The sequence below is a fragment of the Erinaceus europaeus genome, chromosome 14 (assembly GCF_950295315.1).
Source record: "Erinaceus europaeus chromosome 14, mEriEur2.1, whole genome shotgun sequence".
In the NCBI taxonomy this organism is placed as follows: Eukaryota; Metazoa; Chordata; class Mammalia; order Eulipotyphla; family Erinaceidae; genus Erinaceus; species Erinaceus europaeus.
The window spans coordinates 351,299-361,997 of NC_080175.1; the positions used below are offsets into that span (position 1 = coordinate 351,299).

General features: G+C 68.5%; 1 protein-coding gene across 2 annotated transcripts; it reads left to right on the forward strand.

Annotated features, from left to right (window-relative positions):
* Positions 1–315: 315 nt before the first annotated feature.
* ADAM8 (ADAM metallopeptidase domain 8) lies at positions 316–9,091 on the forward strand. 2 transcript variants are annotated; one of them, XM_060171035.1, is made up of 23 exons: positions 316–822; positions 1,176–1,258; positions 1,909–1,985; positions 2,075–2,153; positions 2,233–2,309; positions 2,484–2,667; positions 2,888–2,950; positions 3,017–3,085; positions 3,211–3,380; positions 3,448–3,529; positions 3,744–3,895; positions 3,964–4,141; positions 4,353–4,442; positions 4,613–4,802; positions 4,878–4,959; positions 5,138–5,300; positions 5,638–5,715; positions 6,085–6,169; positions 6,482–6,590; positions 6,826–6,958; positions 7,277–7,342; positions 7,698–7,745; positions 8,886–9,091. In XM_060171035.1, the coding sequence occupies exons 1-23, from the start codon at positions 777–779 to the stop codon at positions 8,934–8,936; spliced, it is 2,355 nt and encodes a 784-aa protein (XP_060027018.1). In that variant the 5' UTR covers positions 316–776; the 3' UTR covers positions 8,937–9,091. The 2 variants fall into 2 exon arrangements, with proteins under 2 accessions (XP_060027018.1, XP_060027017.1); XM_060171034.1 differs by having other exon boundaries at positions 317–822; positions 7,695–7,745.
* Positions 9,092–10,699: the final 1,608 nt, after the last annotated feature.

Below are 10,699 nucleotides of genomic sequence, written 5' to 3' on the forward strand. Positions count from 1 at the left end.
GGGGCAGTCTCTGCTCCATGGGCGCCCACCGTCCCGCCTCCCCCAGTCCACCCCACCCCATGGTTTGGGGGGCAGTCTCTGCTCCATGGGCGCCCACCGTCCCGCCTCCCCCAGTCCACCCCACCCCACCCCACAGTGTGGGGGGCAGTCTCTGCTCCATGGGCGCCCACCATCGCCTCAGTTCACCCCACCCCACAGTGTGGGGGGCAGTCTCTGCTCCATGGGCGCCCACCGTCCCGCCTCCCCCAGTCCACCCCACCCCACCCCACAGTGTGGGGGGCAGTCTCTGCTCCATGGGCACCCACCGTCCCGCCTCCCCAGTCCACCCCACCCCACGGTGTGGGTTCCAGTCTCTGCTCCATGGGCGCCCACCGTCCCGCCTCCCCCAGTCCACCCCACTTTGGGGAAGCTGGGGCCCTGAGCCCTCCAGGAAGTAGGGCACACCCACCTTCTGAACCACAACAGGCCCATTGGGTGAGGTGCAGTGGGCTCCCCCTCCCAGACCTGGCCCATAGGAAAAGCTCCCCCAAGGGCTGGCCAGTGCACACGTCCCAGGCCTCAGCAGTCCCCCCCCCAGTAGCCACCAGCCGAGGCGCCGCCCTCCTGTGAGGAGGCGGGGCAGGGCTGCCTGAGGGAGGGGAGGGGAGGGGAGGGGAGGGACACTCCTGTCTCAACCCTGGAGCCACCTCCTGCCTTAGCTGCTGGCCCTCCAGTTCTCTCTCCTGAGCCCTGGGACTCTGGTCAGCACCCCTGACCTGAAGACCCAGGCCCCCACCATGCACAGCTTGGGACTCTGGCTGCTGGCCACACTGTGGCTGCGAGGTAGGGGCCAGGGTGGCCGTTGAGTGGGGTGGCCCAGCCTCAACCTTCAGAGGGGAACTAGGGCGAGTGCAAACTCGGGCGTTTCCTGAGGTGGAGGCAGTGGAGGGGCGGCTCTGAAGGGACAGGACCCTGGTGAGGGGGGCCCTGCCCCAGGACCCAGGTGATGAGGGGTCACTTGCAGACAGGCAGGGCCAGTGCCCAGCCCCCTCACAGAGGTGTAGACAATGGATTAGGGGTCAGGGAAGGGCTCTCTGGCTTGGGGAGGCTTCGGAGCACCCCAGGTGGAGAGGGATGGGCTCCCTGCCCAGTGCTGGAGGAGGTGGGCACCAGAGTGCCGGTCACTCTCCCCACAGTGACCCTTGGGGAGCAGTTCCAGGTGGTGTGGCCCCAGCGCCTGCCCGCACCCCGCACCCGCAGAGCCTTGCATCCCCACACGGTGAGTGGGGCAGCCCTTGTGCCCAGAGACTGGCCAGGGGAGGGGAGGCTCCGGCTGACCTCTCCCTGAGGGGCTGACGGGGTGGGGGGCTCCTGGCCTCTCTCTGAGGGGCTGAGCGGGGCTCTCCAGCTGGCCGCCTGCACATTCCTGTCTGACTGTCTTGACAGCTCAGCGCCCGCTCACTTCCCGGAGCCTCTGTGGGGACACACCTTTCTTGTGGCCTTTGGGCCGTTTGTTTGGGATTCCCCGGGGCAGGAGCGGGTGCTCCTGGCCCTCCTGGCCCTCCTGGGACATGCGTGGACCTGCGCCCTCTGGGTGGGGGAGGACACACTGCCCAGGTGTGGGGCCTGCCTGGAGAGTGCGTGCCTGGGCGTGACAGGCTTGTGGAGGGCTCGAGAAGACACCCCTCTGTGCTGGGGTCCACGTCCAGCTCGGGACCTGCAAGGCTGGGGCGTGCCCTGGAAGTTTCCCTTCATCCTCTGCCATTTGGTTTGTCTCCTCTTTCTCCCTGGGGCAGAAGAGAGACTGAGGTCTGAGGAGCCCAGTGCTCTGGTCGGCCCCCACCTGCTCTGCAGGATGGCCTGGCTGGCCTGGTCCCCAGTGCTGAGGCAGCCTGGCACAAGGCCTCACTCGGCACGTTCCCCATGCAGGAACGGTACCCGGAGAGTGTGAGCTACGTGCTGGGGTCAGGAAGGCACAACTTCACCCTGCACCTGCGGAAGAACAGGTGAGCGACTCTGCCCCGTGCCCGTCCCGTCTCGGGTGTGTGTCCTGGGCATTGGGGATGGACCCAGGGCCATGCTGGCTCTCCTCCAGGGACCTGGTGGGCTTGGGCTACAGAGAGACCTACACGTCCGCCAACGGCTCCCAGGTGACTGAGCCACTGCAGAGTCAGGTAGGGGTCCTTCTTGGGGGCAGGGGCAAGGGCAGGGAGGGGCCCAGCTGTCAGAGAGCCTGATGCCCTCGTCTCGCAGGATCACTGCTTCTACCAGGGGCACGTGCAGGGCCACCAGCACTCGGCTGCCAGCCTCAGTACTTGCACCGGCCTCAGGTAGGTGCTGGCCATGAGCTCCTGTCTGCACCCGTGTGGCACCCTAGGTTCTCCCAGCCTGCCGGGACCTGGAGCGACTCAGCAGAGAGCTGGGTCCCTGGGGCCCTGTCTGGGAGCCCCACCTGGCCCCCTAGGAAGAACGGCAGACGCTCACCCCACACCCATGGCCCCCAGGGGCTTCTTCCAGGCAGGCCCTGCCTTGCACCTGATCGAGCCCCTGAATGCAGTGGGGGAGGCAGGGCCTCACAAGCTGTACCAGGTGGAGCACCTGTACCAGGGGCCGGGCACCTGTGGGGTGAGTGACAACAGCCTGGCCAGTATCCTGGGACCCAGGACTTCAGCTGCCTTCCGATCCAAGGTGAGCAGAAGTCCTAGGGTCCTCCTGTGCCCGCGTGCGGCCCCTCAGCTGTTCATGAGGGCCGTGTCCCCACAGCAGGCTGGAGGGCATTTGCGCAATCCCCAGGGTAGGGGGTGGGTGGCATCTCAGGTGGCTGTGGCCCGACCCTGAGCCACCAGTCAGCCTCCATGTGCTGAAGCCATGGGCCAGCCTGGCGCTGAGCTGCTGTCACCACTCCCAGAACTGGCCACCACACCGAGAGACCCGCTTTGTGGAGCTGTATGTGGTCACCGACTACAGAGAGGTAGGGGCCAGGGGCCGGGTACTGGGCGGCGTCCTAGGCTCCAGACTCAGGGAGTCCCATCCTCAGTTCCAGCTGCTGGGGAGTCGAGAGGCTGTGCGGAGGCACGTACTGGAGGTGGTGAATCACGTGGACAAGGTGGGCTTCCCGTCTCCTGCGACACCCCACCTAGCTGGGACCCAGGGGTGGGATGGGGCGGTGGCCACGGCTACCCCCTCAGGCCATGGCTGGCTGTGGACTGACTGCAGGTCCCGTGTTCCCAGCTCTATCAGGACCTCAACTTCCGCGTGGCCCTGGTGGGCCTGGAGATGTGGAACGGCGGGGACAAGATCCACATCAGTCCGTATGCTAACAGAACGCTGGATGCCTTCCTGGCCTGGCAGGCGCGGGACCTGGCGAGCAGACACCCGCACGACAACGCCCAGCTCATCACGTGTGTGGGGGAAACCCTGGGGAGGGCGCTGCTGAGGAGCCCAGCTCAGACCTCTTCTCCTTTGCAGCGCGGTGGACTTCATCGGAATCACCGTGGGGCTGGCCAGGGTGTCCTCCATGTGCTCTCAAGGCTCTGGGGCTGTGAACCAGGTGACCAGGGGCTGGGGGCTCAGGGCTGACAAGGGGCTCAGGACTGTCTAGGAGCTTGGGGGCTCAGGGCTGACCAGGAGCTTGGGGGCTCAGGACTATCCAGGGGCTCAGGGACGCAGGGCTGCAGGGACGCAGAGCTGTCCAGGAGCTCAGGGGCTCAGGGCTGCAGGGGCTCAGGGCATCTGCAGATGTCTCAGTGTGGCCTGTCCTGCAGGACCATGACTGGCAAAACCCTGTAGGCGTGGCATCCACTATGGCCCATGAGATGGGCCACAACCTGGGCTTGAACCACGATGAGAACGTGCAGGGCTGCTACTGCCCAGTGCCGCGGGCCAGCGGCGGCTGTATCATGACTGCCAGAATCAGGTGTGGCCCAGGGCTGGGGCGAGCGGGGTGGCTGTCCTGCCCTCCCCTGTGACACACAGCCCCTCCAGTTCCAAGTTCCCCAGGGTGTTCAGCCACTGCAGTCGGGTAGACCTGGAGACCTTCGTGGAGGGCTCCCAAGCGGCCTGCCTGAAGAACCCCCCGGACCCCGACCGGCTGGTGGGCGGCCCCGTGTGCGGGAACGGATTCCTGGAGCGCGGGGAGCAGTGTGACTGTGGGGATCCCCAGGTACAGCCAGTGCCCACCAGCCGGGCACCTGGCCCTCAGGTTGAGGTGATCCCCTGCCCCCCGGGCCCAGAGCGCACGCCCGCCGGGGCCCCTCTCTTCTCGGCCCTGGGCTTGGTCCGGAGGAGCCTGATGCCTCCTGGGAAGGTCTGGGGCGGGGGCAGGGAGCCAGTGCCCCATTGGCTTGAAGACCCCAGCAGGACTTGTCTCCCAGGACTGCCGCAACCACTGCTGCAACGCCACCACCTGCCAGCTGGCCGAGGGGGCCCAGTGCGCACAGGGCAGCTGCTGCAAGGACTGCAAGGTGAGGGTGGCCTCCAGGGGCATCCGCATCCGCCCCGGCCTGCTCCCCTCCCCCATGCCTGGGCCCTGCTGCTCCCCTACTGCGACCAGTTAGCAGGAAGCACCCAGCACTGGGTGCAGGCCTGTTTTGAGGGTGGTAGTGGTTGCCCTCAGCCTCGCTCCTGTGGCTAGGTGATGCCGGCTGGTCAGGTGTGCCGCCCCCAGCGGGATGGCTGTGACCTAGAAGAGCACTGTGACGGCCAGCAGCCCGGCTGCCCCGAGGACACCTTCCAGGAGAACGGCACCCCCTGCCCTGGAGGTTACTGCTACGACGGGACCTGCCCCACGCTGGCCGGGAGATGCCGGGACCTGTGGGGACCAGGTGAGACGGGCGGAGCCTCGGGCGGCCCTGGCAGGCCCCGTCCAGGTCAAGGCGCAGCTGATGCTCTGCCCACAGGTGCTCGGGTCGCCGTGGACGCGTGCTTTCTTTACAGCCTCTCAACAAGCTGCAGAGGAGGGCTGCCCCAGTGGCCAGGCCGGTGCGTGTCCGGGCTTCTCCAAGGGTTTCAGCACAGTGGAGCCTAGTCTGCATTGCTGGACCCCAGGCAGAGCCTGCTGGGTGGAAGGCCCCGTCAGCAGACCCCCAGCCTGTCCACAGCTTCTCTGGTCTGGTGCACACTTGGCCAAGCTGGCCCCATGGCTTGTCCCCACCCACAGTGCTGAGAAGTGTGGTGTCCTGTTCTGTGAAGGTGGCCAGAAGCCCCTGGAACGCACATCTTGCACCCTCACTATCCACATGGGCCTCTGCCAGGCTCTCGGCCTCGACGATGGGACTGCATTTGAGCCGGTGCCTGAGGGCACCAAGTGTGGCCACGAACAGGTGGGTGCTGCCACTGCGGGCGCTGGACCAGCCTGAACCGTGACTTGAGCCCACATGTGCCCTGTGCGGGCTGCCCCTCACCCAGCTGCTGCCCCTCGGCCATGACAGGGATGGGGGGCTGAGCTGTCTCAGCAGAGGGCGTGGAGGAACCCCGTAGGGCCGGCAGGCCCCACATCTCCCCTGGGGGCAGGCCCCACATCTCCCCTGATGGCAGTGCTGGCACCTGCATGTGGGCCACCCTGTCCTGAGGACTGCCCTCAGGCTCAGCCGGTCTCTGCTGGAGGCAGAGCAGGTTGGGGAGGGGTGGGGGCTGAGGTCTGAGGGCCTTGCTTGCTAGGTCTGCTGGAAAGGACGGTGCCAGGACTTCCACGTCTACAGGTCAAGAAACTGTTCTGCCAAGTGCAACGGCCGTGGGGTAGGTGACCCAGGGCAGGGAGGGCTGGCAGAGTACCCAGGCCCCCCAGGACGACTCAGGCACTGCCCGTGCCCCACTCAGACTCCAGCGCCAGCTGTGAGGGCAGGGAAAGGGAGGACTGCGGGCACCTCCTGCACCCTGTGGGTACCAGAGCAGGCCTGCTGCGGATAGGGAGCTGGCCAGCAGGGTGCTCGCTGACTGAGAAGCCTGTGGTGTGGTCAAAGCGACCATGTCCAGGGCCCGAGGGGGCGCCGGTGGCTTCTGTGCCATGTGACAAGACAGTGGATGTGAGCCGGGGGTGACGTGTGACCCTGGGGAGTGGGGGGTCATGGGTAACCCTGCGGGGGCCTGACACCTGCCAGTCTCCAGGTGTGTGACCACAAGCAGGAATGCCACTGCCTGCCTGGGTGGGTGCCCCCCTACTGCACACAGCGGCTGGCACACATACATGCAGGTAAGGCCCCACCCCACCGGGCAGCCTGGACCTGTGGCCCCACCTCCAGGCCACTGTTACTGTGGTCTCCATGCCCTTGTGCCCATGGCCCCAGGTGGCCCCTTTGGGGGCAGGGAAGGGAACTGTTCCTCCCGGACCGCTTGGCATCCGATTCCTCAGCTGCACCTTCACCTGGGGGGCACAGGGGCCACCTTTCCCGCGGGCCCAGAGGGAGGGTCCTTGGGGGGCCCCGGCCTGTGGGGGAACCCCTCTGAACGCACCTCCATCGAGGCCCAGGCCTACAGCTGCCCTGACCCAGCACTGTGCTCACAGCACCCAGGAGCTTCCTAGTGGGTGCCCTGCTGGTGGCGGCCATGCTGTTGCTGCTGCTGGCGGTGGGTGCGGTCCTCTACCGCAGGGCCCGAGGCCCCGGCCAGAAGAGGTGAGGCCTGCTTGCACAACCTGCTGTGAGCACAGGGTGGGTGGTGGGGGCTCAGTTCATGCAAGGCCACGAGTGCTCGCTCTGCACCCTGCCTCGGGCACACGCCCACTTGAGTCGCTCTTCTCAGGGCTCAGACACCGGGGCTGAGGGATGCAGCAGCCAGCATGTTGGGAGGAGGTGACCCGGGGGCCATGGGCCCTGGAGTCCAGATGTGCTGACCTTCTGACTCCTCCAGGGGCCTGCTAGGGCTGTCCAACCCCCTGTTCCACCAACACAGCCCACCTGCTGCGCCCACCCTGGGCTCCCAGCCCCTGCCGCCGTCCAGGCCCCCGCTGCCCGCAGTCACCCCCAAGCGGCCACCCCCTGTGGTAAGCCTCACCCGTGTGCTCCCTCCCACCGCCCGCTTACAGGAGGCAGCAGAGGCCTGGCGGGGGCTGGGGTGGGGGCTCTACTACAGGCTGTGGGCTCAGACGCCCACGGGTGACACATCCGCAGCTGAGAGAAGGGACGGGGCCCCACACTATAGATCCCGGCCATGGTGGGTGCTGGGACAGGCGGGTCCACGCTCAGACATGTGGACACCACACACGTGACAGCACTCCCACCCTGTGCATGTGGGGAAGGGGATCTGAAGCCGGGCTTCCTGGAGGAGCTGCCCCCGCAGGCTCACGGCCCTGCTCCTGCAGCCTCCAGCCGCCCTGTCCAGCCCACCCTTCCCGCTCCCCGTGTACACCCCGCAGACTCCACAGCAGGTGAGTGAGGCTCAGGCTGGGGTGCCAGGAGCCAGACCCAACACGGGAGGCCAGGAGGGACATGGGGAGGTGGGGGTGAGGGGGCTGGGGGGACCAGGGTGACTAGGGGAGGCCAGGAGGGACATGGGAGGCCAAGGGCGGCCACCTGGTGTATGGCGTCAGGGGCGGGTCCAGAGCCTTAACACAAGGCTGGCACTCTCCTGGCTCCTAGCTGGACTGTCCAGGGTGTGCAAGTCCCCTGGCCTGGGCCGGAGTGCTGATTGGTCAGGACGGCACTGTGGGCCACAGGCCAGCTCCCCCAGGCCAGAGGCCAGCTCCCCCCTGCAAACTGACTTGCTCCCTCCCCCTCCAGCAGGCACCTGTGCCACCCAGCAAGCCCTTCCCCCAGCTGAAGCCCAGGAAGGTAAGAGGAACCACATTCCAGAGACCCCCTGGCCACAGGGCCCCTCCTGGGCTGGAACCAGCCCGGTCACCCCTCAGCCTGGCCCCAGAGAAACCGGGCTCTCCTCTGTAGGCTCTGGGTTCAAGCAGCATCTCACTGGCTCCCTTGTCTCAGCTCAGCTCCCCACCCATATGCCCACCCGAGCTGGGAGTGTGCCCAGGTGCCCTCTGGAGAGCTCAGAGCTGAGCGCTGTGGCAGCGGCCCCCATAGGTTGCGGCAAGGCCCGTGTCTGTCTGTGCCTGTGTCTGTATCTGTCTGTGCCTGTGTCTGTGTCTGTCTGTGCCTGTGTCTGTCTGTGTCTTTATCTGTCTGTGTCTGTCTGTGCCTGTGTCTGTGTCTGTCTGTGCCTGTGTCTGTCTGTGTCTGTCTGTGCCTGTGTCTGTCTGTCTGTGCCTGTGTCTGTCTGTGTCTTTATCTGTCTGTGTCTGTCTGTGCCTGTGTCTGTCTGTGCCTGTGTCTGTCTGTGCCTGTCTGTATGTCTGTGTCTGTATCTGTCTGTCTGTCTGTCTGTGCCTGTCTGTATCTGTCTGTCTGTGCCTGTGTCTGTATCTGTCTGTCTGTCTGGCCTGTCGGGTGCCTCCTTCCCGCGGGCAGTTCCGGAGCCCTACAGGGCTGCACCCGCACCTCTTGCTTTGTGAGAAAGCTGCCTGCTGGGACCCGGCCTAACTGGATGCCGCGGAAATGTTTTGAGGAAGCGCCGGGAGCAGGGGGAGGGCGGGCTGCCAGGAGACCGCGCTGCTGGGCTTCCGCGATGACCCGCGGCCGGCCCAGGGGCCCTCGCAGCGCATCTGCGGGCATCTGCGGGCATCTGCGGGCATGGGCGGGCGGGCATCTGCGGGCGGGCGGGCATGGGCGGGCGGGCATCTGCGGGCGGGCGGGCATGGGCGGGCGGGCGGGCGGGCATGGGCGGGCGGGCGGGCATCTGCGGGCGGGAGGGCGGGCGGGACAGACAGCTGCGCGCGTCCCCGCGGGGCAGCAAGCCGGCGTGCGCGCCCCCGCCCCCGCCCGGAGCCTCGCAGGTGAGCACTCGGCCCCGCTGCCCCGGGCCGGCCGGTCCCCCCGCGGGCTCCGCATGGCCGTGCCTCCGTGCTGTCCTTCCAGGGAGCCGCGGGCCTGAAGGCCGCCCCGAAGCCCCCGGCGCCCAGGCGCTGAGGCCCCACCCCGGGGTGCGCCCGGCCGGACACGACGCCCCGGCTGCACAGGGGCCGCCGCCGCGCTCGCTGCTCGCTGCCCGCAGGGCCCCGGCCCCGGCCCCGGGGGGCGTCCAGGGCGGGCGCTTTGTGTTCCACGATTAAATTATGCACCGAGTTCTGCGTGACGGTGCTGGTGGCGGCGACGCGGGGGGTGGAGGCAAAGGCCGCGAGCACGGGCGGCGGGGAGGGGGTGGGGCGGGTCTCAAGGCCCTTCCGGCGCGGCTCCCGGAAACGCCCCGCCCCTCCGGCGCGGCACCTGGCAACGCCCCGCCCCTCCGGCGCGGCACCTGGCAACGCCCCGCCCCTCCGGCGCGGCTCCCGGAAACGCCCCGCCCCTCCGGCGCGGCTCCCGGAAACGCGCGCCGCCACGCGGGTTGCCGCCGTGCTGGGTGCCGGCCGCCGTCCCGGGCCCGCTGCCCCTCGCGCCGGAGGGCGGGCGGAGGCGGGGCGCGCCCCGGGGTGAGCGCGGGGCTTCGGGGAGACCCCGTCCCGTCCGTCCCAAAGCCGGGGGCGCCCGCGGGGCTGCAGGTTCCGCGAGCGGCGCCGCCGGGTCTCCTGCCTGCGGGAAGAGGCGCAGGACGCGCCGCCTGGACCCACCGGCCGCCCGGCCTCCGTCTGCCGGACCCGCCCCGCCGCACCGGGGTCCCGCACGGGGTCGCGGAGGCCGGGGGGCGACGCGCACGCTCACGCCCCGGGCCCCCCCGCGCTCCCCGCGCCCACCGACCCGGGAAGGGCCCCGGGCCCCGGCGACTCCTGGAGGGTGAAGCTCGTCGTCAGGGGGCTGCCCGCGCCAGAGCCCACCGGTGTGTGCTCAGACCAGCGGGGCACACTGCCACCCCGGCCCGAGTCAGCTGGGCTGCCCCGAACTGCCAGGTCCCGGTGCAGCTGGGTGCGTGCTGGGTGCAGCCGGGTGCTGGGTGCGTGCTGGGTGCAGCCGTGTGCTGGGTGCAGGCTGGGTGCTGGGTGCAGGCTGGGTGCTGGGTGCAGGCCGGGTGCTGGGTGCAGGCTGGGTGCTGGGGTGCAGCCTGGTCCTGGGGTGCGTGCTGGGTGCGTGCTGGGTGCAGCCGGGTGCTGGGTGCTGGGCTGCGTGCTGGGTGCAGCCGTGTGCTGGGTGCTGGGTGCGTGCTGGGTGCTGGGCGCGTGCTGGGTGCAGCCGTGTGCTGGGTGCGGGCTGGGTGTGGGCTGGGTGCTGGGGTGCAGCCTGGTCCTGGGGTGCGTGCTGGGTGCAGCTGGGTGCGTGCTGGGTGCTGGGTGCAGCCGGGTGCTGGGGTGCAGCCTGGTCCTGGGGTGCGTGCTGGGTGCTGGGTGCAGCCTGCCCTTTGCTGTCTCATGAGAACCCCCTGCCCCACGGCAGAAAGTGCTGCTCCCCTGGGTGGGGGCAGGGCAGGCAGGGCCTTGGGGCAAGGTCACAGGTGCTGAGGCTCCAGTCTGATGAGTCACTTCTGGGGAAGTGGGAAGAGACGTCACCGGGTGGCTGGTTGTGTCACTGCAGAGGAAGTGGGTTCTGACAGGGGAAGTGAAACTGCCTGAAGCTCTGAGCCACAGTGACAGATCCCAAGACCTGCCTCTGGCGGGGGCAGGGCGGGAACCCCGCCATCAAGGCCGCGTGACCCCCAGAGCAAGGGTCTGGGGAGGAGCCAACCCCTGCCAGGCCCACAGACACCGGGGCACGGCCTGGGGTGCCCCCTGCCCAGCAGCTTCTGTGCCCACACGCCCCTGCCC

Bases quoted from the DNA above. Each gene is read 5' to 3' on its own strand.
- ADAM8 (XM_060171034.1), top strand. From the start codon at position 777: ATGCACAGCTTGGGACTCTGGCTGCTGGCCACACTGTGGCTGCGAG. The intron at 4,443-4,612 runs GTGAGGGTGGCC...TCCTGTGGCTAG, and splicing joins GCTGCTGCAAGGACTGCAAG to GTGATGCCGGCTGGTCAGGT. The intron at 7,343-7,694 runs GTGAGTGAGGCT...CTCCCCCTCCAG, and splicing joins CCCCGCAGACTCCACAGCAG to CAGGCACCTGTGCCACCCAG.